The following is a 26,955-nucleotide window of genomic DNA, read 5'->3' on the forward strand; positions in this document are numbered from 1 at the left end:
TGACAGATTATATGGTATCATATGGGATAGTAGAAAAAAGAAAATGTGCTTGTTCTTTGCTTTTTCTCCATCGCTCTCTACATGGTAGAATTAGATCATTTTCCTGTTTGTGGAGGAGTTTGTGTCTGAAAAGGACGCATGCTGCTTTTTTCCTGAACAAGTCTTATTTTGCCTTTTATCTACCCCTGTCCTTTAGTGGGTAAGGGTGTAAAACTGAGGGCAGAAAAGCCTTCATAAGTCACAAGCCAACCCAAGTGCCTGGTTCTAGGGAGGATTTTTCTCCAGGACCAGAGAAAGAGCTAACTCTAGGCCCAGTAAAACAGCTTCTGTTTCCCCCAAATCACTTGTGTGCCACAGCTGAGAGCAACCCAGCATTTGCTCCAAAGTGAAGCGCTGCTTCCACGCGAGCAGACCCCACGTGACATGTTACACAACAGCACAGGCTGGTGCTGGCGGCTGTCATGTCATCTGGCAGGACAGCTCTGGACACAATGCGCTGCCTGGGCTAACATCCCCTCTCCTGTGCCTCGTGCTGTGGTGTTCACTCGTGCTGGAGAGGAGCTGGGAAAGGGCAATTCCGCTGGCAGCAGGAGCAGGAGGAGAGGGCATGCCCTTCCTCCGTAGGAGAGGTGCTGGTCTCAGGATATCGAGACCCACTGGCTTCTTTCCTGTGGCCAAAACACCTCTCCTCACCTGCAGCACTTCTGTTCTGGTGCATTTGATGTGCCCGTTCCCCATCTCGTCTCCCCTCACAGAAATTACTGCGAACAGAGGCTGTTCTCACTAGTAATGTCGCTCCTGACAAAGTTCATTTGTAAATGCATATCGACCAAAGCAGCACAGCATCGATCTGTCTGTTTTACGTCCCAGGCAGCCACCAGTGACATTGCTGCCACTGAGAGGTTGCATTCGCAGCTCCGAGAGGGCAGGCACGAGGCTCTGTGCCGCTGGCAGGAGCGCAGGGGTGTCCCTGCCTCTCCGCTGCTCAGCTCTTGGCAGGGGGAGAGCACGCCAAAGGGCAACCGCAGGTCCCTGGCCCCCAGCCCCACAGCGCAGTGGCCTGTGCTCGGCAGCCTGATTCGAAGCCCTTGGTGTCTGCTGACATGCAATCTGATCAGAAAGCACCAGCCTCTTCTGTGAGCCTTTTTGGTGTGTTGTTAAAATAACAGCCTTGCAAAGTCCCCAATCAGCTCAAAGATGCAGACATACCAGAAATATGCCCATGAGTGAAATGTTTCTTCATTTAACAAGGAAAGAACACGGCCCCACGCAGAGGAGAACTTGATAACCACTTGGTACAGGATTAGTTTTCCCACCTGCCTTTTTAAACCAGCTAACTATTTTCACTCAGTGAGAAAATATCTCTGAAAAAAGTTTTCCAGGTAGAACCATCCCTACTGGCAAGGAACGTCCCCAGCTCTGCTCACTTGTTGCTAGCCTGAGTGTTCTAAGCTATGTGAGCATGAGCTGAGGTTGTACAGTTCTCCAGCACAGTGAGGTCTTGGCGACACACATTGCAAACTGGCTCTAGTCCATCCTTAATCTTTGGGCCCTGCTTCTACTTTTATGTGAGTGTCTGGCTGCAGATCTACGCTTTCTGCTCAGCGGGGATGCTTGCTTTCAGTGCTGAGGATATTTGGTTTCAGCCCTGTGAATACCCATGGTCTCTCACATGCAGCTGCAGAATTGTTAGATGTCTTTAATTAAGTTGGTGAACTCTGCCAGTGCAGCAGATGCCTCCATTAACTGCTCAGCCACAGGCATTTTGCAAAACAGTGAAGAATGGGAGTGCACCAAAGGAGAGAATTACTTTAGCTTTGATCAGCATCCCCTGCAGCACCCGGCCTTCAAACGGAGGCAGAAAGCTCCCCGCCTCATGGCGTGCGAAGAACCGCTGCCCCGCAGCGCGTGTCCGAATTGAACAGGGTACTTGAGTCTTGTCAGCAGCACCTACACCCATTCCTGTAACCCATAGTTCACCTTCCTTCACTTAATTTCTTTTTAACAGAAAGTGATCTTACAGCCCAGGCTGGGTCTGAGAGCACTTCAGGGTGTGAAACAGTGGTGGACAGGGAGGGCTGCGTACCAGCAGGTAGAAGAGGCGGTTCTCAGGCTGGGGGTCTCATGGGAGCTGAGCTGCATCCCCTGTTTGCTGCTGGTAGGCTCCAGGGAACAGAAGGACAACAGGACAGTGTCAAAGAAAAACCTGATTTTGCAGGCAGTTTCTCCTCTGCTTGCAAACAGCTGAGCAAGGTCCTGAATGTTTGCAGATTTCAGTGGGATTTTGGCAAAACAAAGGCAGGTAGACCTCGAGCAGTGATTCAGAAAACTCACTTTCCAGTGCAGTTAACCCCGGAGGCATTTAAAATCTACAGGCTTCGAAGCTCCCTCCGTCCTGATAACCAGGGCTGAGGAAAGCTCAAAGCACCCTTCTTGCTGCAGCTGGGCACCCATCTCCTGCCCAGTTAGGCTGAGTTTAACAGGTCTCGACCCCGAGGCACAGTGTAAACCTCCTTGCCACTCTCAGCCCGCTCGGATTGCTTTTGTCCCAGCAATCAAAACCAGTCCCAGAAAGGTCCCTTCAGCCTGGTGAAAAGCCCTCCCTCGAGCTGTGGGCAACCAGCCTGCAGAGAGGGGGAGGTTTACCCCCCGTTTGCGCATCCCGGGATGCAAGGGCAACAGCTGCGACACAGCCACGCGTGCCCAGGGCTCACTGGCTCTGGGATGCTGCAGGAGGAAGCAAAGGGCCCCCCGGGACCACGCAGGAGCAGGGAGGGCAGCAGGCGGCCGGGTGTGCGTTGCATTGAAAGGAGCCGGGTGTACCGTAGGCGAGCATTCCAGCCCTCCCACTCTGGCATCCGGCCCATCTGCCAGGCAGAGAGCTCGTCCTCACTCCTAGCAACCAGGGAGAGTTCCACTCCAAAGGGACCAGCAGGACCATTGTGCTTGGGCTCCATTGTAATAGAGGACAGAGGCTTCCCCCAGCGAGCCCCGCACCATCCAGCTGGATAAACTCCATCTTCCAGCACTTTTGCTTTGGGGATGAAGGGCGCTGTGGGTGTGCGGGTGGGGAGCATTTTATAAATGCGTATGGCAAAAGGGTTTGGCAGCCTGACTGGGGGACAGGGCAGTGCATGGGGTAGGACCTGCTCACCTGTCCGTGCTGTTTTGGTGGGTCTCAGCCTTGTGCCTGGCTCAGCACCACTGCAAGTGGTGAAATGCCCCAGGGCCAGCAGCACTGCAGGGAGCTGGTCTGTGCTGCAAGTCAGGGATGATGGCCAGAGGTTGTTCAAAGTCTCAGTGCAACTCTCTGCTCTGCAGTAATGACCCACATCCCTTGGGTTTACCCGTAAAACACATAGCTGAGCACAGTGATAAACCTGCAGCTTGGTTGTTCTTAAGCTCTTTTTGTTGACAAGAAGCAAACGATTCTCTTGGCGCATCCTCGGGAGGGTGTGCAGCATGGGGATGCCTCTGCCATCTATCCCAAGGACAGACCCCAAGGAACTGTCTGGGAATATTCTGGAGAACACAGTAAAATAAGTGTGTTTTGACTACTTCTGACAATGAGCTATTGGGTGTTGTACAAAGATAAGTGACTGTGAAAATGACTGGTTTGATTTCTGTTCTAACAGAACTTCAACTCTCTTAGTACTGAGCAGAGGGGCAATAAAAACACAATTTACTTTCAAACATGACAGGGAAACAAGCCCACCACTACACTCAGGAAACCCAATAATGCAGCCACTGCTCAAGATAAATCCAAACTTCAGTTTTGGACTAAAGATATGACTGTTGGGGAAAAACAATACACTTCTATATCATTATTAACGATCTACTGATCAAATTGGAAGACAAAGATTATCGGTGTTTTTAAAATCACTGCATGCTTAAATGGTTTTCCCGATCAGATGACCTGAGAGTAAGTAGGATGAAGAATAAAATGCCAAACAAGAACTGCCTGTGCCACGGGCCATGTGTGCAGGCAGCTCAGTCTCCTGCGCCATTGACTCTGGCACCGCAGGGACGGTCTGTGTCCTCCGGTCTCATAGACCAGCCAAGAGCCCCACCCTCGGAGCACCCGGGATCACGGAACCGAGCCGGCTCGCCCCCTCCTCGCACTCCCGGGGGGCTGCCGGCCGCACGCGAGGCTGCCCGGGCCCCACCGAACACGCCGGGTGGGATCCGGAGGAGCTCCGCTGCCTGTCACGGCAGGGGCAGAGCGGGGGGCTGCGGGGAGCCGGGGGTGCCCGGCGGCGGTGGCCCGCCGGCGTTGCCGCCCGCTGCGGGGAGCCGGCATGGCTGAGGCGGGGCGGGGCGCTGCCCCCCCACGCGTGCCCCCGCCGCTGCAAGATGCCTTTGAACAATCCGTGAGATCCCGCGCGGGGTCCGAGGCGGCAGGTGCCCCTGCGCGCACAGCGCGGCCAGGCGGAGCTGCTGCTGCTCCGGGCGCCACCCCGGGCCGGGCCTCGGACGCCGCCATCCGCCCGCCGGCTCCCGGAGCGCCTTCGCCCTTGGGCTCGCCCGGGCGGGGCGGGGCGGCGGCCCGGGGAGGAGCCGGCGGGGCGGGCGGCCGGGCCCTGCCCGCGGCGCTGCCCCCCGCGGCGCTGGGCGGGCGGGCGGTCCCCGCTGCGGCTCGGCGCCTTCTCCTCCTCCTTCTCCTCCTCCTCCACCTCCTCCTCCTCCTCCTCCTGGCTGCTGCGGCGCGGGGGCTGCGGGCGGAGCGGCGGCGCCATGAGCGGGGCGGCGGCGGCGAAGAGCGAGAAGCTGGACGAGGCTCAGGCGCTGGCCCGCAGCTGCGCGGGCAGACCCGACTTCCAGCCCTGCGACGGGCTCTCGCTCTGCGCCACCCACAGCCACGGCCGCTGCTTCCGCCTCCACTGGTGCTGCCACCTGGGATGGTGCCACTGTGAGTGAGCGGAGCCCCGGCGCGGGCACGGCGCGGCCCGGCGCTACCGGCCCGCCAGGAGCGCGCCCCGGGGCCGGCCCTGCCCGGCCGGGGGTGGGGTGGGGTCGACGCGGACACCCCGAACTTGGGGGCGTCCCCCGGCGGGGTGGCGGGGCGCGGCGGCGCTCGGAGAGTCGCCTCGGTGCGCGGAGCCGCCGCGGAGCCCCCGCGGAGCCGCCGCGGAGCCGGCGGCCGGCCCCGGGGAGGGAGAGCGGCCGGTGGCGCCGGCTCCCGCCTTCGCCCGCCGCTGCCGCCCGCCCGCCGGAGGAGGCACCCGCCGGCTACTTCGTCCGCGGTTCTAATCGTTTCCTCTTCGCAGGCGTGCGGTTCAAAATCTTTTGAGTAGAGTACCTGCTTCGGGATACGTAGAGCAGCTAGTTACTGCTTCAAAATCCAGCGCTGACCCAACTCTGTAGCAAAGGCGCCCGACGACTTTAGTATCTGTGTTCAGGATACTGATGTGTATCGTCATGGAGGCTGGGATTGAACTGTGGATGTCCAAACATAGTTTGATGAATAATTAATCACATAAGAGAGGCTTTTCAGACAGCCTGTCGGTGCGAGGTCAGGAAATGGTGACGGAGCTGTGTACTTGGGTCGTGTTGCCTTTTGGAGATCTTGGAGCCTGGGTGATCGAGGTTAAAGTTGGACTCTGGTGTGAGGGTTGCCTGGTGCTGCTGAAGATGTCCCTCGACATCCCGTTCTCCTTTTAAGTCTGTCATCATCTCTCCTTGTAATTTAATCTCCTACATGGATTCCCCCTCATGCTTTTTCATGTTTGGTTTAATGGGGAAAAGGGTCTGCCTAAAAATCCACCTTTTGTTTGGTCGAGAGCTTCTATTTGAATTAAATACACATTCTAGGAATTTGGGGTTCATCTGAAATCAGAACAGTGGGTTTTTTTCTGTCTGTACCCTGTGTGGTGGCACAACTGGCCACATGAGAAGGTGCCATAGTCACCTGCTGCACAGAGACAGGGATGTCTCGTTGGTATTTCATCGATGACACAAAAGCCCTCAAGTTATGACCTAGATACAGTCTTTTTCAAAATGTCTCTGGTCTCAGTTACTTGTGGTTGCCATCAAGATACGTGAGCTGATAAGCGCTCTAGAGTACAGGGTCAGAGCTCAAAATGGTGTTTATAAACTGGAGATGTTACGTGGAGACAACTGGGGATGGTCTTGGGAAGAGAAAGTCATATGTGGATCTGGGAACACCTGGAGGAGTGACATTGCAGAGAAGGATCTGGGGATTAAGATGGATCGCAAACTGAGTGTGCGTCAGCAGCAGGAGGCTTTTGTGGTAGAAAAATCCAAAACCAGAACCCGAGCCTTCACTTGGGGATGCATTAACAGGAGCATTGCAAGCATGCAATTTAATTAGTCTCTTCAGCTCAGTAATGATGAAACCAGACTGATGGGCTTAGTTTTGAGCATTGCGCTTTAAAAAGCTGTAGGAGAATTGGGGAGGTGCTGTAGGAGATTGTTTGATCAGCTTAGAAAATATGATTTACAAGGGGGTGCAAAAGCAAAGGGGCCGCTTGGGCTGTAGAAGACTGATGGAGGAAGGGGAGATGAGCTTTGCAAAGCATAAAGGCAGCCTTGCAAAGAAAGCTGTGCTCTGGTCCTTGTCTGTGCAGACTCGGAAGATAACCGGTTATCACTTACCTGTGGCAAAGAAACCTGTGGGTTTGAATAGTAGAAAAGATTTTAACTAGAAAGAGAAATGAAGCAAGGGAATGAGAGTATTTAGGAAGGTGAGGAGTCACGGTTTCTTGATGGCCTTTAAGGAAGGCTTAGACTGGTGTCTCTTAGGAGTTACACAGAGCTGATTCCCTCTTGGAAGGACACCTGAGATCCCATCCAACCCTTAGCTTCCCTGTGGCAATCATAAAATTTAAAAATAACTATAGCTTTTGCAAGAAGTACTGACTTCATTCTTAATTCCTCCTTTACGGCTAAGGAAACTGAGATACATTTGCCCCACTAAACTATGATTTTTAAGTTAAGAAGTCACATACCTCGTTTTCTCATTTAATCTGAAAGCCGTGAAGAAGTGCACTCCCTTCTTGCCCCCATATTTCCTACTGCATATTTCAGAGCTAAGGATCTCTTTGTATCTTGCTCCTGCAGAATGAGATGAGTTGGATTTAAAAGGGGTAAGAACGAGGCCTATAATGGAAAACTGTATAGAGGTCAGAGATGTAATTAAACAGTGTTGGGAGTTATCTTCCATAAACGCAGTGCTGTAATACTGACTTGGGAATCCTCAGACGGTTCTTGAAAGTGGTTTTCTCTGATTCTTAAGAGCTGTATTGGGGTACAGGAAGCTCTACATCAATTAAAATGGCCTTTGAAGTATTATTTTCCATCAGTGTCCAAGGTCCTGGAGAATGTCAACTCAGTTAAAGTGCACTTACACTGAAAAATTACAAAAGCTCACCACCACGACAATGAGTAGATTGTCTCCTCATGTGTATTCAGGATCACATCTGCTTACTTCAGTGGCAGAAGCAATTTAGCATTGCAGAGCCACTTGGCTATAGAAGTAATAATTGAGAAAGAACCTAGTCTGAATTCCCCAAAGCCATTTTTGTTGGCATGCTCTGAAGTGAGCAGTACTTTAAGCGCTCCCTTTACCTCCGATGTTCCTCTGTCCGTAAAATGCAATAATAGCTGGCAGGCAAAATCACAGAGACTGTTTATTGTATCCAAACAGCTCCGAGAACCTCAAGTGCTGTAGGTATCTGTATAACTTGTGTCTAAGCATGGGAATTTATTTTGGGTCATATTCAGTCTGTTTTGGGCTTGGTGGAAAACAGATTTCCCTGTGAGATGGGAGGTGGTTCTCTAGTGTGCCCAGTGCCTGGGGAGCTCTGAACCCGACTAAAATCCCCGTAAGCAGGCACGTGCAGGTTTCAGTGGTGGCCTGGGCGGGCTGGCAGGGCGCGTTGGGCGTCGCTGGAGACGCCTGGCTCTGTGGGCATTGGGAGAGCAGGCGGCAGCTTGCGTCCTGCTGCAGGAGATGTCTACAACCCCCTTCCCCGGTGTGCTGCCAGACCTCCGCGCGTCTGCTGACTCCTGTCTCCACGTGGAAGGGGGATGAGGGCTCAAGCCTTTGGGGGCCTCTTCCCTGAAGGGAAGAAGGTGTTGGCCTGAGAATTGTTTTGACTTCAGCCCCTATGTTTGTCCTGTTACACATTTCTCTCACTTGCGCTGGGCCCTTTCGGTCTATCCCTGTGTGCATTCCCCTTGCCAGAGAGACAGCCCCCTGTGCACCTTCCTCCCTTCCCCTCTGAAGCCTTGTGAAGTTCTGTTTATTAGATGCAGGTTGAGAGCCTTAAATTACTCAGATCTACTTTTTCCACAGTCAGAGAAAACCTGCGGCAGAGGCAGGTCTGCAGCAAGGTGCCTGCCTTCCTTTCCTCACCTCTGGATTTCTGCTGCGGCTCTGATTAGCACTGATGCTGTCTGTGAGGCTGCTGGCTGTGTGGTGGTACCTGCTTCTGTCAGAAGGGATCATGTCCCTGGGGTTACATCTGTCCTGGCAGCAGGACTTTCACTGTGTTTTGCTAATTTTACTTCCTAAGTATTAGCTCAGCAGAGAAAGCATCACACTTGATACAGCTACACGATTGCCTTCATCCCTGGACAATGCAAAAATAGGGTGTTCTGTTGCAACTGTGTTAATTTTTTTAATCTAGGTGTTTTACGTTATGTTAAACACCCTGCAAAACTCTCTAGTATGTTATATTGCAGTTATCAAAAATACGTTATGAATAATGGTTCCACAATACTCATTTCATAGCAGTTGTATCAATAGATAGTAATTGTGCTACCTTGTATTAGCCTTTCCGTGAGATTTTTTTTTCACTGATTCAGCATCAAAAAAGCAGGCTTTTAGTTACTTAAAGCCTCTTGAGTATCTTATATTGAAAAATAAATGTGGCAAATAAATTTCAGTTCCACCACTTTTGTGAGATTCAGCTGTTTGGACTGTTTACAAGAAAACAAGCCGGGCATGGTTGAAAGCTGTGAGGTCTCCTTTGGGTAGTCAGAAAGGGAAAACAGTTGCTAGGCTCAGACATGTAAAGGGATTGTGGTGGCAGTATAGGTTTGAAAAACCACAAATGGCCCCCCGCCCTTGTGTTTGCTAAGTGGTGTGTAACGCTTGCAGGTGTGCCTTGAAATAGCTTCCTGCTCCCTGGTGTGCATCACGTAATTATGGGACTGTTACACCCCGAGTTTAGATCCAGACCTGGCAGTTTCTGCATGAGGTCAGGCAGGCTTGGCAAGAAACCCAAGAAACTGTCATTCCTCAGCCAAGAGGAGAAGATGGGTTTCTATGATGGGTGGCACGGCACAAAGCGCATGTGTTTTCTGGATGGTTTTAGGGAGGAGGACTTCTCTGATTTTGGCAGTGGCAGCACATATTCTGGAGATGCAGAATCAGAGTATATTTACATTTCTTGTTCATCTGCCCGCTGAACAGCAAGACCAGGGTTTCTCTTCGCTCTCGGAGCAAGCACCATCCCTTCCTCAGTGTGTCTGAGGGGTGCCCGCAGCCCCCCGAGGTGGACCAGCGGCTGTAGCTGTGGGGCTGCGGTCGGGCTCCGCTGTGTGCTGGGGCCGGGAGAGGCGATTATCCATCTCCTGCAGCTGCTGCCAGGGAGTGAAGCAAATCAGTGCAGTCACTGCCCCTGTGTGTGCTCTGAGCAGATACTTGTTATGTTCTTCTCTACTTGAAATACCAGTGGGTTTATTTTATTACATTTTAAAATCAAATGATTCATTTCTCCGTCCCACAAAACTGGTGAAAGCTTTCTGTCGAGGCCAGCCTTGGTTGTACCTCCTGCAGAGAGCAAGATGTGGTGGTGTGTGCCACACCACATCTACCTGTCCCCGGCAGAGCGTGTGCCCTGGCCCCACGCCCCAGGTGCTGGTACCTTCCCCTGCTACGGAGTGGTGTCTGCAGCAGGTCAGTAGCTCTGTGCACACAAGTAGCTTTTCTGTGGTGTCTCTCCCACCTCTCAAAGCAACAGTAGCGATCAGCGGGGGCTCTGACAATCTTTGAAGCCCGTGTAATTACTCCGAGCCCAGTCTGCCTGTGGGAGCCGTAAGCGGGGAATCGGCCAGGCAGCCTTCCTTTCTTGTAACAGACCACTGGTAAGTGAGCTGAAATGGTTATTGAAGGTATTCAAGCGCACCATGACAGAGCTTGAGGGTCTAAAGAGGGCTTGTGTCTGCCTGCCAGCCGGCTTCTGTTGATCCTTCTATGTTAGAGAAGCAGCCGCAGCCCTGGAGGGGATCCTAAAATAAGTCCTGGGGCGCTCTGCAGCATTGCATACATTGTAGATCTCCAAAAGCCTTGCTTTTGTTCAGGTGGGTTTTCTCTGCGTTGTTTTTTTGGTGGCTACAAAACTCCCCGCTTCATCCAGGAGAGAGCAAAAGGGCAGGGGTAAAGTACCAGTGCTTTACATGTATCTCTGTCCATGAAAGGTGATGTAGACTGGAGCTTACTGGAAGTAACCACCCTGGCACTGGTGATGGCAACTTGAATTTCCAGCAGCACCGTTCCGCAGGGCAGAACTACATCCTGATGACTGAGTTGTTGGATATACATGCAGAGGGATTTGTAACGTGCTTATGTTTTAAATTCTAAGACAATATTTGGAGTAGCTTATGCATTTTTCTTTGTGGAAAACTGTCTAAACAGAGATAGACCAGTGGGGCTAGAAACTCTGGGGCTGGGTGCTGTCTGAAAACACGTCTTGGTGAGAGGATGATTACAAATCCTAGGAGAAATAGGTATTTTTCGTTTGCTTTTGCCATGAAAAGGATTTGAACATCCATCCAGTTTAAGTCCGTGTATCCAGACAAAACGTTTGTGCACAAGCAAGGTATTATGCTGAGCACCAGGCAAGAGCTGCAGAGAGGTGGATTTTTCATCTTGTAATGGGAAAAGACTTTTAATGAGGACTTGCTGCCTGTGGCTGTGCAAGATCTTCTCTTCACCTGTATTTTGAAGAGCTACGATATTTGAGCTTCATTTCACTGAGCTGTACACAATGAAGGAGAGAATGTCAGCTTAATGTATTCTGAAGTGTAACTCTAAGGGAAAACACTTACCCACTAGTTTTTATGGTGTATCATTCTGGACCTCGATTGTGTTTTGTTGCTCTAGTTTTAGTTATGATCTGCAAATCACAGTATGAATGTACTATTGATGCTGTGTCTCAGAAAGAAAACCCACACGTGTAGCTTCATCATGCCCTGTGGGACAGCAGTTGCCTTTTGAAAGAAACTGCTGTCTTTCATTTTGAAATCCTTACTATAATGCAGTTATGTTTAGAGATATGCATGTTATATTCTTATTGATAACAAAACCCCTGATATCACTTAACGGGAATAGATCACAGGAAAATCTTTGAATTCAGGTTACTTGCTGTAAGTACATCTTACAGGACTAACTCTTCTATGCTTCATACAGGATTGAATAGAAATCACTGCGCTGCTTTCTCCCAGAGTCCTGAGAAAAAGGGGCCTTGTGTACCAAAATGCTTTCTGCCAGCCAGAAACTCTTATTTGTCATGCGTGACTGTGAGGCTGTGTTTTGTAATCTGTCTGTCCATCTGAGGAGAGTGATTCAGAAAGAATTATGTCTGCTTGCCCAAAACTCAGTGATCTGCTGGGAAGAGCCTCTGAGAGTTTCAGATAAATGACACCTCGTCTCTAGCTGCTCGAAGGGTTAACGTGCTGTTTTTATGAAGCCTGCTCAGGACTAGCCTGAAATGAAGGCTGTGGCTGTTTCCTACTGGAAGCAAGTACTTCCAAAGGAGAAGTTCATCAGTGTTGCATCCCAACAGCTGGTGTAGTCGTCTGTGAATTCAGGACATTCTAAACAGCTTTGTGGTGAAGGTTGAGCCTCTGCTCCTGCTCAGAGGTCTTCATTCTGGTAAAAGGCTTCAGGCACTTTTCTCACTGCAGAGTAACAGCTCAAAGATAAAATTTGTACTGGAGTACAGCGCCTGTGGCAAGTGTGTGGCTTCCTTCCTGGACTCTGCAGGTGAGGAAATCTGTTTGCTAACTTGAATCTGCAAGTGTGCTTACTCCGAGCGCCTAAATGCAAAAATGTAGAGCTGCAGTGCCTTCTGACACATTATCCGTACTCTGGTGGTCATTGACGGATGTTTCATGTGTCTTAAACTGCAGCCCATGGTCACGTCCTTGCATTGCCCTGTGAGGCAAACCGAGTCACGAGGTTGTCATCTTCATGGTTTCCATCCTGCAGGTCTGCAGAGCTGACTGTGTGCTCAGGTTTTCTGGAAGCACTGAAGAGGGCTTTCAGGTACTTGGCACTGGACCTCAGATTTCCTGGCAGCACCTGTGTGCTCATCAAGAATTTGTTTTGTCGCTGCTCATGCGGATGCAACCAGAAGAGCTGGGCTTGTAGAGGATGGTATCTCAGGGTGTTTTTATGTAATGGCTCTCAATTTAACCAACGCTGCCTTACACTTCATGACTCACTTCAAGCCTTGGTAACTTAGTTCTGCACATTGGTAAGGCTATACCAGAAATTTTTGTTTTCGTAGGGGACTAAAAGCAAACTGCTTTACTCACAAACATCGTAAGATGTTCCAGAATGAGAGCTGTGACAGTGTGGGCTTAGCTGTTGATGGATGGCACAAGCTTATACTAATGTAAAAAGCTGGTTGACGGTAGATTGGATTCCAGGTAGTGTGTATATATACCTCTCTCTCTCTCTGCATATAAACTGACCCTGTTTTAGTGTGTTTTGCTTTTTATCCCAGTACCTTCATGAATTTATCTGTCCACAAGCTAGAGTATGTTTTCATAATGGCTTTGATTCTTCACTAATCAATTTTTATGTAGTGACTGATCACAGAATTCAAGAAGTGCAGTTGGTGCAGTTTAGAGATGTTTTTGCCAATAGTTCAGTATATTCACATAGATGGAAGTCAAAAACCTACTGGGAAAGTAAAATCTGATTGCTTGGCAACTGGGCCTTGTTTTTAATATACCCATACTTTAATTTAGCCAACGTAACAGTTGGAATTTATATATAACCTATGTTGTAAAACAATTTCAGCAAGAGGCAGGCATTTGTATTCTTGTTCTCACTGGTGGCTGCAGGGCTTGAGAGCCCACACGTGTGCTCTCAAAACTGCTTGTTTTGCTTCTGTACTTGCACCTTGTGCTCTGCTGTCCTCCCCCTCGCTGCTGGAGGTGTGATGCTGTGCTGGAGCACACCTGCAGCTGTTTCAGGCAGGGCGTTGTGTGGCTGCCGGTGTTGCTTGGATTTCAGTGCTTTGCTCATCCTGAGCCACATTCCAGGTGTTTGCACTCACTCACAAGTGCCTCTTGTCCTTGGACACCCTCAGCTGTGTCAGGGTGGACTGATCAGCTCTTGCAGTCTTCTGCACATCACCACCAGCAATAGCCCATCCGTGGGCAGGGCAGGCAAAAGGAGACACGTTTTTGTTTTTCCTACCCTGTGCCACTAGATCTCAGTGTTCCCCAGATGGTGCTGTGGGATCTTGGCCCTCTTGGTGTGAAACTGAGGGCGATGCTTTTACCTCTCTGCCAGCGTTTGCTTACCCTGCCACGACAGCAAGTGCTGAGTTTGCTCCCACCTGCGTTGTCCAGCTGCTCTGAGCCGTTTGCCCGCAGGGGCACCGTGTGCCGTGATGGCCCACTCCTCCGCCTCCAAGGGTGGTACTTGGTCTTTTAATTTTTCATGCAGAGCATTGTTGGATCCCGCACCCCTCCAAGGGAAGGGTTGGCACCCATACTTGCAGACATCAGCCTCACATGGTGACATATTCTGGGCGTAAACAGAGAGAGTATCCTTTAAATTCTCCCAAAATGGGTTCGGTAGAGGCTTGTAAACAGAAATATGAAGACTGTTTTGAATGAAGTATGAATGGAAACATGTGTAGATAGGCACCAGAAGAAGCAATAGGACGAGTGTTAAAAGAATGGCCTCTGTTGATAATAAGGATGCTGTTCCCAGAAATGAAGATGAAGAATGTGTTGTTTGTCAAGCCCAGAAGGCTGGCACTCCACTAAGGCCACTGCACAGATGACTTGTCAGCAGGAGACCCTGTACTCTGACAGCAGGAAGGGAGCAGCACAGGTACAGCACATCGCATATGCCATTGTTTCTCCTGTCAGCCCACCAGGAAAACAGCCTGTAGGCATAAAGCTGCATCTATTCCAAGCAACATAAAATAACCTCTTGCCTCAGCTGTCCGTCCGGGCTGTCTCCTGTGGGTGCAGAGTGTGGGTCTTTTATGCATGGTACTGACTTTCCCTTCAAGAGCCCGTGAGCTGTTCTGCTTATTTGAATTCACAGGGAAACATTCCCATTGTATACAGGGTGCCCCCCTGGAGCAGGTACTACACACCTGGAAGACTGTAGCTTGTGTCTCCTAGTGCCTGTGATTTCTCTGTACCAGGAAGTGCCTTCGTTTTCTAGGTAGCTTCTGACACTGAGCTGTGCTTCTCCTTCTTTGTTACCATATCAGCACACTGACTGTCTGCATGAAAATGATGGGATGCTGAAGCAGATGGTGCACAGGGATGGTTTTGTAGAATAAATATTTAGCACTAAGCCATTTTTTGCTATTTTTCTGCACTGAATTTAAAAAATATCTAGCATAACTCGGGGGATAAATTTTTTCAGGGAAATGTGCAGAGAGTGGCTATTGTCCCCCTGGGGGGTGGCTTTGTAAAGGGGTGTTGGAAGGCAAATATCCTTGGGTTCAGAGCTGGGGCTGTGATGGCCAGCGTTTAGCAGCTGTGCTGATGGTGACCTGTGCCTGGGGAGTTAACCACAGTCTGCCACGCTTTTTGTGCCTGCACTGCCCTGTGTGCGCCTCCTCGGAACCCAGCATGGGGCTGTGCCAGGGCTGGGTTTAGTGATACCTCTGCTTGGTAGTTAGGGCTTAGCGGTAAGTGCAGCACTTCTCTCTGGCGCTGAAAGGAAAGAGCGAGCTCCTTTCAGAGGGTACGTGTGCCGTGCAGTGTTGCTCATTGCTTTTCTGGGTGTTGATATTCTGTTCCCTTACAATGGTTAGTAAGCAAATATGGCCCCTTTAAGAGGGTTTATGGCTGAACGAAACATTTATCAGGCCTGCGGGGTTGCTTCTTCTTTAAGTCTGGTAAATCCATGTAAGCAATGAGAGGAAAGAGCAGGGATGATAGAAGGAAGCTCCAGGGACTGTTTGAATTTAGGAGTTACCTGCTCTTACAGGGATGTGCACAGAAAACCCGGAAAGGCTTAGATAGCTGACAGCATGTACCATCACGATCCTTTTTGTATTTAAAGCAAATCAAGACAAAAGGTCATTAAAATACAAATTTGATTAAGAAAAACTTTCTGACTTTTCCCCCCTGCCCTTTTCTTAGTTTTCTGTGAAAAGCTTATCAAGCCAAGGGCTGTCACAGCTGTCTCCCTGTACAGCAAGGAGGGGGAACACCTCTCCTTCACGTGAGAAGAGAACTGACAACTGTACAAAATCGCTGCTGGGGGAGCCACTGTAGAAACATTGCTAGTCTGGTTCTGTTCTGTGCTTGGATGAGGTCGGGAGCAGGGTGGATTTGTCAGTGCTCTGATGTAGGTGCTTGTGTGAGAAGGTGCTGTTTGTAATGGTACCCTCCTGATTTGTCACAGCCCGCTCATCTTTCCTGCTGTATTTCCAGACCGTTAAGGCCCTGTTGCATGACTTCTTTTTATTTTCTGGTGCTGTTGGGGTAACTGATGGTCCTTCTCAGAGTTGGCAGGTGTCCTTGGGGTCTCTTTTGCAATCCCTTACTGCCCCTTCTAGCTATGCCAGAAGTACTGGAAAAGTGCTGTATGCTCTGTTTGCAGTCCCAGCACTAGAAATTTGTTTGAACAAACCTGATGCTTTTTCAGAGTTGTTTGGAAGAAGCACGGGGTGAAAGTAGCACTTGCATTAAGGTGTTGCATATCTTTTATCTATGAGGCTCCTTCAATATCGACAAGCATTTTAGTTATGTTTCATTATAGCCACCACCAATGGCACCAGTCAACTGTACTTGAGCATTAACTATAAATCCGACTGTGCCTCAGTGTCTGAAATATTTTCCTTTCCCTGTGGTGGCTTATTCTATGTCTCACATTCCTGACACAGTCCATGGTGTTTTGCTAGGTAGGACGTGATGGCTATTCCATATGATACAAAGAAATGGAAACTGGGTTAGCAATGTTTTTTTTCACATGTGCCATCTGCAAATGTACTCCGGCTTTCTCCTTCCATTTGTTCTCGGCCCTCTGCAAAAGCTATTACTGTGCTCTAAGCAAAGTGTAATTTGAAGCTATTCTAGTCGTTGGTGAATATTTATGGTTATGCCAGTCTTTGTTTGCAAAGGTTTGTTGTCCCAAGCTGTGCATATAACTGGAGAGAGAAAGAAGGCGGCCAGAGGCAGTTGCTTTCTGTGCTGTTGCAGCCTGTGGGGCTGGAAGGCAGCGCCTGTGTAGGTGCTCAGACCAGTATCACGCTTTCAGGTGACCCTTTGACTGTGCTGAACGCTCCTGAAAAAAAAAGCTGTGGTGGAGCTGTACCTCAAGCAGGCTTAGGATGCTGGGTGCCCTTCAATATAGCTCTCCACATTGTGGGCAGGGAGCTTGTTTTAGTCTGTAAAAGAGGGAAACCCTCCGTCTGCCCCAACTTGCTGCTTTGTTAGTGGTGAAGCGATACCCGGCTCCTTCCCCTGCAGGGGCTGGGGCCAGCCACGGGCCGGTCTGTTGTGGCAGAGCTGTCTGCCACCTGGGCCACCCACCGGGGATCTTGGAAAACCAGCTGGGTGTTTGACAGTTTATACATTGTCCTTGGGCTACTGTGCCAATCCAGGCAGCAACACACTACTCCAGCTTGTAGCTGTCATCACCTGCGAGACAACTTCATTTAGACGTCAGAGGGGTATGCATCCAGTCAGCTCCTCCTGAAGAGACAGACTTGTCTCTCCTGCCACACTGATGAGATATGAAACAAGTCCCACTGGAAGAGCGCTTGGTAGTTCTCCATCTTTTTGTTGTGAAGAAAGCCAGTGCTTATGAAGCTGATCTCCAAGGTTTCCCCACGCAGAAAGATGTGGAAGAGCAGCCATGCAGTGAACTCTCCTCGGAATAATGCAGAAACCCTCCAAGCTAATACGTGTCTTCTGTTACACACGCATTATGTGCATACTTTCTCTGCCTTCACTCCTTCAAAGCTGTGTGGTATTTAATTAGAATTCTTTTTAAATGTTCTTCACAGTGGGACTGATTTCACTCCCCTGTAAGCTGATTTGGCAGCGTTGTGTCTTATGTCTTATTACATGTCGTACGAGGAACGGCTGAGGGAACTGGGGAGGTTTAGTCTGGAGAAGAGGAGGCTGAGGGGAGACCTCCTGGCCCTCTACAGCTACCTGAAAAGAGAGTGCAGAGAGGGGGGATGAGCCTCTTGAACCAAGGAACAAGCGGTAGGACAAGAGGGAATGGCCTCAAGCTGCCCAGGGCAGGGTCAGGCTGGCTCTGAGGCAGTATTTCTGTGCAGAAGGGGCTGTTGGGCGTTGGAATGGGCTGCCCAGGGCAGGGGGGGAGTCCCCATCCCTGGAGGGGTTGGAGAGTCGGGTTGACCCAGTGCTGAGGGATCTGGTGGAGTTGGGAATGGTCAGGGTGAGGTTCATGGTTGGACTGGAGGAGCTTCAGGGTCTTTTCCAACTGAGATGATTCTGTGTGTGGCAATAGAAGAGCCTTGCATGGCTGGAGTGAGAATCCCAGCTGACTTTGCAACAGGAGGTTGCTGGTGCTGTTACAAAGTGCAAGTTCAAGGAGAAACAAGTCACTAACCCTTAATAAGTAGCTCTCTGCTGCTAAACCATAGGAACTGACTGCAGATGCCCTTTGCACACCCTTATTCAGTGGGAGCAAGCAGCTGCCTGAAGTCAGCCCAGGTGCTCTGCCCCGTGGTTGAGGTCACTGCTTCAGCCTCTCTGAAGCGCACACCCCAGCTGAAGGCACTGAAAACTCGTGGTGAGGTCAGAGCAGATTCTGCTCCAGCCCACCCTTGCTAGGGGCTTTCATCACGAGCTCAGCCAGCTCTGGTGTGTGGGAGCAGTTCCTGAGCTGTACTAGTTAAACTGAGCCAGGTTATGTTAAATTGCATAGGGTTAGCAGGTCTTTGTTAACCTTGCTGATTTCGGGGGAGTAGATGAGCTGGCAGATTTGGAGGGTGTCCAGGCAGCTGCAGGGGGAAGAATAAATCTGAAAAAAGCTTTTATGTTTCAGTTGAAAGACGTCTAAATGCTGTGCGTGCAAACAAATACACACAGTGTGTATCTTTGACTTAGACTTGCAAGATCCACAACTCAAGTTCCACGGCTATCTCTTACCACTTTCTGAAGTGCAACTGCAATTCGTGTTGTTATTTATCGGAAGAAATCCTTCAAGGTAGTGTTTTGAGAAGGGTAAAACTTGAGAATGTGTTATGAGAAACCTCACTGCCGAAAGATGGATTTAATTATTTTTTTTTTTTTAATATGCCAAGCACATTAATGAGTATCAGAGGTAAACTAGAATGCTGGAACAAAGGGAAGTGGAGAATAAAATGTTTAAGCAGCGTCTCTGCTTATTTCATGGTTAAGTTACTTTATATTAGCCACGGAAATTGCTGCTGTATCTGTTCAGTGAGGATGCATGCCTACTGCTCAATTAGCAAAAAATCAGAAAGAAATTACCTCATGGCTTGCTTCTAAATGCTTGTATTTGCTTTTTTGTAAGCAGGAAACACTATAATACAGCTTCCAATCAATCAATCAATCACATAGTTATGGAAATCAATGCAACAAACAAACTTCACAGATAGAAAGATATAGATGTCTATATATACAAAATATGGAAGTATGTGTCTGCTTTGGGGGATAAAAAAATTTTCCAAGTTGCATGAGTTTGCTTAAGATGTGCAGGTCATGACAGAGCCCACCGCTCTGCTGGATTCTGCCTTAACCTGGGGGCAGGTGTCACTGGTTGCATGGAGCCAAGGCTTTGGTAAACAGCATCCAACAGATCTGGCAGTAAAAACGATATTTCTGTGAGCAGAGAAGCAGGGGATGAGCGCTGCCTGGTACTTACCTCCTTGGACACGTTTGGAGTAGTTGTTTTGCAGTTGAGTATCAGCTTTAGGGTGTGCTAATTCTCTGGAGAACTTGGGTTTTAGGTTTTCACAAGGGTTGGTTGAGTAATGGAGAAATGGAAAAACAGTCCTTCGCTGTGCACACGCTGCTGTCACTATGTGACTGGAATCAAAGAGGCGCAGTGTTTCTGGAGGATAACACTTTGCCAACACGTCGCAGCAGGAGGAGTCGGTACTGGCGCAGGCTTTCAGCTGTGACAACTAGTTAAGCGTAGCCTACGTGCCTACTTCTGCAGCCTCTCATTGTCTTGCATTTCATCATATCATTTGATAGCATATGGCCTTCATGGATAATTGAGACTTACCATGAAAATAACTTCTTAGTTTCACACATTTCCTATTAAACACCCAGGAGAGGAACAGGCTCTTCTTTCCCCTGAGCCCTTTTGCCACAGTGGTGGAACTGCAGAGCCAGAACCGTGACGCCTCTCCATAGCAGCTATTACAGTGCTCGAGAGCTTCCCAAACTTCTGCAAATGCAGCAAATTGCTTTTCACGGAATTTGGAGTTTGATTTTTTGGACATGGGTTCGGCATGTGCGGTATTTTTTCCTTCACCAAATTACCGTCTTCTGTGTAGGCAGCGGTGGCAAAGTGACCCTTGAAACAACTCGTGATGCAGTGTCTAGTCTGGCATCTGTATTTGTGTGAAACACTGTAATGTACAGAAGCATTCATCAGCAGAGTTCTTCAACTGGCTCAGTTGGAATAAATAGGCAATAAATTATGTGCTAGTGTATTAAAAGGAATGTATCAGAATAGGTGCTCAAAATACTGTTTTATCATAGACTTTTGCCAACTGTTTAAAGTCAGCAAAAATATTGCTGTTTATTTCAATGGGAGTTTGATCAGACCAAAAAGTATTATAAGAGAGCCTGGGGACTTGTGCTTCTGGGATAATTTTCTGTGAAAAAGCCATCCCTGCCAGTCCTGCAAGCTGAAGAGGCAGGGGGAAATCATATTTTAAAACTGATTTTAAATTTATTTTATTTTAAAATTTATTTTTCATAGAATGCATCACGGCTGATGCATTTATGTGCATTATGTAGGGTAAGGAGTCATAACTGAGGCTGTAACCACAGCTTTGTTGGTGATCCAGTCTGACAGTCCCAGCTGTGAGCACCAGCACCTCCTAAAGGGGGACCTGATCATGCTTAAAACAGAAGTTTAATCTGTCTAAGATAAACAAACTTGGCCCTAAAAGTAGCTGAAACTTACCAAACTTGCACCAGAATTCTAAAGAAATGTAGAAGTCAGTTCATGTGGAAAATTCTTTTTTCTGTTGGGTGTTCCCTGCTTTACCCTGGCAGAGCTTGTCCTTGGCACATGAGGAAACAGTTTCAGCCACTGTAAGGTCACACAAACGGGGATCTGAAATCCTCTGTTAACAGAATAGCTGCAGTTTTCTTCTACCCTGACATTTGTGCCAGCAGGGCAGTTTTGAAACACGCAGAGAATTACCACATGCTGCCACAATGGTAAAACAGCCAGCTGAGCTCCTGGGCAACACCTCATCTCCCAACTTTTTGAAGGGGGGGAGGAAGTCAGACTATCGATGCATCAAAGATTCAGCATTCAGTGTCTGTGCTGTAAACTACCTTGGCTTAAATCCCTTGCTTTTGTCTCCCAACTTCCCCCAGCCTTCTGCCAGCATGCAGTGGCTATTTTGAGTGGAGAAATAGTCCTGTTGTGCAGGTACCTATTGTTTTTCTTGATCCTGTTCAGATCTTCACCAGGGCCTTCCTTGGACACTTCAAACAGAGGTGGCACAAAATTGAGTTGATAATTTTTTTTCCACTATGTTTTTTTATCACTGGTTGTCAATGGACTGGAATAGGGGCCCACACAGAAGCACTCCAAGTATACGAAGAACTACAGGGTTGTGGTTTCAGGCAGGGGTAAGGCTGCATTTCAGTTTGCATGAGCTGAATTTGATCACTTCCCGCCGGTAGCAGGCTAATCGGTTATCTGTGGCGCTTTGCAAGACAGTAGCATGCTTACTGTTCACTAATTTGAAAGAAGGGTTTCTGGAGCGCAGTGGAGGGCAGGAAGCCACGGGCTGCTGCTCTCACAGTGGTTGTGGGGGGACGTCTGCCCACCTGCCCCCGGAGGGTTCCCACAGAGGCCGTGTCAGCAAGGTTTGACAAATGCCCCAGAGACCCCATCCCAAGGGCGCTGGAGGAGTAAGAGCTCTGCTCTGCCCGTGGCTGAAGGGTTCAGTTGTTTGATGCTTGCACTTAATTCCTCTGAGTGACAGCCAGTGTAGAAACCAGACCATGGTATGTTAAAAAGATGGCAAGTGGAGAGAGGATTTGCATTTTCTGCCATCCAGCCATAATCAAACAGGAGAGGGAAAAGCTTGTTTTATTTTCACTGAGCTTTTCCAGCAGCTCTGTTGTTTAACAATTAGAATTCCACATATTGTAGAGAAAAAAAAAAAAAAAGTGCCTGATGAGGGGAGCTGGTCAGAGCTATTCACAAAATGTTCCTTTCCCCTGCCCACCCACTGCCGCCGTCTCGGGGCTCTCAGTCTGGCAGGGCTGGCTGTTCTCTCCCATGGCACAACAGGGGTGGGCTTCTCTCTTCAGCGTGTCTGTGCCGGTTCCTCCGGGCCCGCTTGCGCCTTCGCTGGCCCCGCGGTGTCTCTCCCGCGCTCCAGAGCTCCGCAGGGCTCTCCTCCTCCTCTCTTCTCCCCGTCCTTCGCGGTGGGGGTTTGAAGTCCCCGCAGGGGAGCGCAGCCGACTTTCGCGGGAGCTGTTTCCCTGCCGCCACCACCCGTGCAGGAGGGGTGGGAGGAGCTTTCCCAGCGCCCGAGGTTTCCTTCCCCTGGTGTGGCGCAGGGGCCCCCGGGCGGGCCAGGCGCTGGGCTCTCGCAGCCCGTCCCAGCACCAGCTTTCAGCAGGTGGCAGGGGCACCGACTGCCACGCTGGCTGGGAACGTGTTGCTGTCAGAGCTCTTCCCATGCCTGGGAAGGATTCCAAGGCTGAGGATGGGATATTTTTTTTAGTGCGGAGAGGCATGAAGGGGGGAGCGAGGCCTTCCTGGGGGAGAGGAAAGTCCTGCTGCTGCTGTCCCGGGTCACGCTCAGCCTTCCTGAGCAGGAACGCGATCGCTGCTCTGATTATCCAAAGGAATGGGGAGCTGGGGGGAGCAGGGCTGCATCTCTCCCAGAGCTGCAAACACAAGAACGTGTGGCAGATCTCGCCACAGCACAGCTGGATTCGTTAATGCAGGGAGAGCGTGGTGGCTTTCTGCTCCTTACCTTGAGAGCTTCCAGCGTCAAAACAGTCCTTCAGTGCTTTGATACTTTTTTTCTGCCCTTGCAAAGCAATATTTGCAACTCGTGCATCAAAACTCTTCTGAGAGCCCCACTGCTTGCAAGTCTTCTGGAAATTCATGCTTTCATAGCGTGTGAGCCCCTGGGGAGACATTAATCTTTCAGCGGCTTCATGCAAATAAAATGCAGCATTTTACAGTCTTAGGCATAGCCTCAGGTTTCTCAATTTTTCCTAACAAAGTACTGATTTTCTTCGCTTCCATTTGTTTCTTCCAGTAAAGATTTTCAGTTCACACTTGGTTCAGCTCTATATAACCAACATAAGCCTATTTTCTTACTACTTAACCAGATAATCAAGATGCCAAAAGCATTTCCATGGCTTGGGAATTCCCTTATTTTCTGCCTTAAAATTATAATTGCAGTCATGTATGAACCTCTGGCTTATAATACAGAAAAACACGATTTAGTCCCCAGATAAAAAGAACATGGAAATGCACACAGTGAGACTCACTGTCATGTGGAATTATAATAATAATAATAATTATAGTATAAAATTTAGATCATTGTAGCAAAGGTGTAAGCTAGAACTGCTCTGTTTTCAGTGGAAAAAAAAAAAAAAAGTCTCTGAGCATTGTTTCAGTTTTCTTTCCCCTAGAAGGGGGTGCAGGCAGACTTGCTGTCTGTCCCACTCCTTAGCTATGGAGTTAACTTCCCCTGAAGTTAATTTTCTGGAGTTAGTGATGTCCTACAGGTGTCTTCGAAGCAGGGGCAGGGAGAGGAGCAGGACCAGGGTAAGGAAGGGTGTGCTTACCGACAGTGTTAAGCATCAGAGAATCAGTACCAGGAGAGGACTAAACCCCTTGAGGCCACTGAAAACGGAGCGGCTGCTGACTGCAGGGAACCGTTGGTTGTTATTAACAGCCAAGGGGCAGCATCATGTCATCAGTTTGTTTCTAATTTAAAGACTTAAAGGCAGCATCATGTCATCAGTTTGTTTCTAATTTAAAGATAACAATCTTTAAACGCTGCTTGTCTGTTTTCCCCACAGGTAAATATGTCTATCAGCCCATGACACCGGTAGAGCAGCTTCCGAGCACCGAAATCCCCGTTCGCCCTCGGGAGTCTACAAACACCATCCAGATCTCTGTTTCGCTCACCGAACACTTTTTGAAGTTCGCTCCTGTCTTCCAGCCCCCTCTGCCCCCCGACTCCCCGCAGTTCTGCACAATCGCAGACCTCTTCATTGACAATTACCGTGTGAAATGCATCAACGGGAAGATGTGCTACGTGCAGAGGCAGGCTCCCCCCCTGCCCCACAAGATAAAGCCCGAGGAAGTCCCTGTTCGCAATGCCTTAATCACAAAAGAGAGCAATACACCAAAACCAGATCACTGCTCGTCCCCTTCCAGCTCCGAGGACTCCGGGATCAATGCGGTGGGGGTTCACTACATGGAGTCATGTGATGAGGACACGGAGGGGGTGGCTGAGCTGAGTTCGGAAGAGGATTACAGCCCGGATAGCAGCTGGGAGCCAGATGAATGCCCGCTCTTATCACCCTCGCAGTGCGAAATGGAAGTGATTGAGACTATAGAAACCACCGTGTGATCCGACAAGTTGCTATCAGATCAGTCCAGTTCCCACTCAGTAATGTTGCTTTTGTAGTATTTATATTTTCTGTTTTTTCTGACAATCCGTTTTTTCCGGTGCACTTGATATTTTAGATTCCTCATGGGAGTGCAGTCACAGGACTCACATACTGGTGAACTAGCAGCAGCCTGAGCAATTTTAACGTGTTCTCAGCCTGATCAAATCCCCCACGTCTGCACGTAAGGTAGTGATAAGTCCGAAGACTTTTATAGCTGAAATAGGCCCTTTTCTTGGTCCGGGTTACATCATATACTACTTCTCATGCACGGATGGGCCGCTCAAGATGTTTCCATCTGTCAGGATGTTTGCCGTGGGCCTCCAAAGCACAGAGGGTGAGCTGGTGCGGCACGCCTGTGAGCAGCAAAACCAAGTTGCCCTTATTCTTTCTCAAACAGCTACGCGAGGTGTGGCGACAAGAGGCTCTTTCTGTCTCTGTCTGTCCTTGCGCGTTGTCCATCCTTTTCTCAAGTGCTGGTGTGACCCTTCGCAAGGATGTCGGCACCGCTCTTCCAGTGGGTTGGTACGGCAGGCTAGAGAACGCACAAAGTGCCTCCAACTTTTCTCCAGGCTATGCACTGAGCATCTGCTGAGTTAGGTCAGGCTCTGAAAGCTCCTGAGAAGGCAACTCTTGCTCCAGAAGGGGATCAGCTGGTCCTTTTCTCTACATGAATCTCGGGAAGGGGATCTGGCTTTTGCAACTCAGCAGGAGGGGGGAGCAGGCAGAGATGAAGCGCGGCCGTCTAACCAATACCATGCTAGACCGGGGTGTAAAATGACAGGTGAAGGAAGTGACTACCTCCAAACACACAACATCCGCCCTCAGCTTTGCCTGCTGCTTCCTCCTGTGCTGTTTGGTGCCAGACACGTGCACTCAGGACCAAATGGCCTCAGGGCCTGCATCTGCCTGAAGAATAACAAATTTTAAGAAAAGTTTATCAGCCACACCACTGTGTCAGCAGAGCTTGGGGACAGCGTGGAGGTGCCCGTGGGAGGCGGCCCACAGGCTTGCTACATACAGGCTAAGGTCATTCTAGCAGCGAGAGGAAACTTTGGCTCCTTTGCACCCAGTTCAAGAGTGGATTCTGAACAGGGGTTTCCTCAAATAGCTGGTAAGGGTGAGCTGTCTCGCTGGCAGTTTGGTTTCAGCCCTGCTTGACAAAACAAAACGTCATTCTCAGATTTCAGTCAGCTTGAATCAGTTGGAGTCAGTAATAACTGTGTTTTCAACAGCATTACTGAATTTCTTTGTGTATTTGCTGTTTACGTTTCAGAAGTCATTGGTGAATATAAGGCTGTATAAATGTGTACAGTTTAGTGATTGATACTAGATTATAGTCTGTGTTATAGGATGACTCATCTCTCTCACTGTATCCTGACAATGTATTACTAATTTTATACACTTTGTAATCAGTATCTTTAGAAAACGTTTAGGCAACAGTGTGTGTATGTGCACATGCGCGTGTGCTAGGAGTTTACCATAAATGGTTATAAAATAATACTGTACTTTTTAGACTAACACTTTCAGACAAAAATGATAGGTTTTATAGTTTTGATGACTTACATAAAAAAAGTGCAATGCTTGTTAAATGAGGAACTTGGGCCATTGCATGAACAGGCACCTGAAAATACTCTGTTTTTTCTGAGGGCATTTAAACGGAGGCTGTAGTAAACTAAATAGGATTTATTTATTTTTTAAGGGTGGGGTTGCCTGTGTTTGTTAACTGAAGGTTTCTAACAACATTTTAGTGTCTTTTGACCATTCAGACACATTCCATAGGTAGAAGGAAGCATTATGTATAAACCTACAGCATTTATTCATATTTAATCTTTCAATTGTACTCTGAGCAGAGAGCTGACAAAGCTCCCTCCTGTGCCTGCCCTGCCCCAGCTCTCTCCCCAGGGGTGGGTTCTCCCTGCCGGGAGGAGGGACGGGCTGGCAGAGGCACCCTCCCCAGGACCCGAGGACAGGGTGCTGCTCCTCGCCAGCTCTCGCTGCGGGCACCAAGCACAGCAAAGGTCCTGGGGACCCTCTGATTTAGCGTGAGCTCACCTTGTTTGCGAGCAAACAGGAGCCACCACCTCCCGCTTCGAGGAGGCACCAGCTGGGAGCGCAGTGGAAGTCGGTTGGTTGGGTGTTTATGACCAAGACTTGCCGTAAGATCCTGTGGTCTTGCAGGTTCGTATCACTGTCGTCAGGATACATTCTTTCTTAACTGTAAGTAATTAGCAATATTCACAAGCTGTGAGTGTCTCCTACCCAGGATTTGTTCAGATGTCTTAAGCACAATAAGCTGCCTCTTCTTTCTGTCGTACCTGCAAAAGGTCAGTGGAGCCGCCGGGTGTGGGGCAGGGCTAGTTCTGGAGAGCGTTTCAGCAGTCAGCACAGGGACAGGTTTCTCACTGTGCTCCATCACGCACCCCAGTTCAGAAACGTGGTTTCTTTTCTTTGCACAAACACTGGTGTAGACGTGCTGCAAGAGACATGCCCTGGGCTCCTTACTCCACTCTGCCAGGGAGAGGCGTGTATATTTCCTCTTTAATAAAATACTGAACAACTCACATTCTGCTTGTCCTAACTCTATTTTTCCACATTAGAGTGAAACATTCTGGTGTGTCCAGCAAAGGAAGGGTCACTTACTGCTTCAGAGGGCAGCACCTGAAATGCACCCTGTGCTAGGCAGAGAAATGGGATGAGATCGATTGCACCAGGCCCAGCCCTGCTGGGGTTCGGGCACCTCACAGGCCCAGTTTTGGGCACAGAACCATCAAGGTTGGAAAAATACCTTGAAAATGATCCAGTCCAACCATGAACCTCACCCTGCCCGTTCCCAACTCCACCAGACCCCTCAGCGCTGTGTCAGCCCGA

At 49.2% G+C, this 26,955-nt stretch overlaps 1 protein-coding gene across 1 annotated transcript; it reads left to right on the forward strand.

Moving 5' to 3' along the window:
- Nucleotides 1-4,539: 4,539 nt before the first annotated feature.
- C8H3orf70 (chromosome 8 C3orf70 homolog) lies at nucleotides 4,540-26,643 on the forward strand. Its single transcript, XM_074912515.1, has 2 exons — nucleotides 4,540-4,909; nucleotides 23,491-26,643. Exons 1-2 carry the CDS (start codon nucleotides 4,735-4,737, stop codon nucleotides 24,045-24,047), a joined length of 732 nt encoding a protein of 243 aa, XP_074768616.1. The 5' UTR covers nucleotides 4,540-4,734; the 3' UTR covers nucleotides 24,048-26,643.
- The last annotated feature ends 312 nt before the right edge of the window (nucleotides 26,644-26,955 follow it).

Source organism: Athene noctua, chromosome 8, assembly GCF_965140245.1.
Source record: "Athene noctua chromosome 8, bAthNoc1.hap1.1, whole genome shotgun sequence".
Classification (NCBI taxonomy): Eukaryota; Metazoa; Chordata; class Aves; order Strigiformes; family Strigidae; genus Athene; species Athene noctua.

What these genes read in the sequence shown, in the direction of transcription:
- C8H3orf70 (XM_074912515.1), top strand. Translation starts at nt 4,735, where the DNA reads ATGAGCGGGGCGGCGGCGGCGAAGAGCGAGAAGCTGGACGAGGCTCAG. An exon ending in CCACCTGGGATGGTGCCACT is followed by an intron (nt 4,910 to 23,490) that starts GTGAGTGAGCGG and finishes TTTTCCCCACAG; the next exon opens with GTAAATATGTCTATCAGCCC.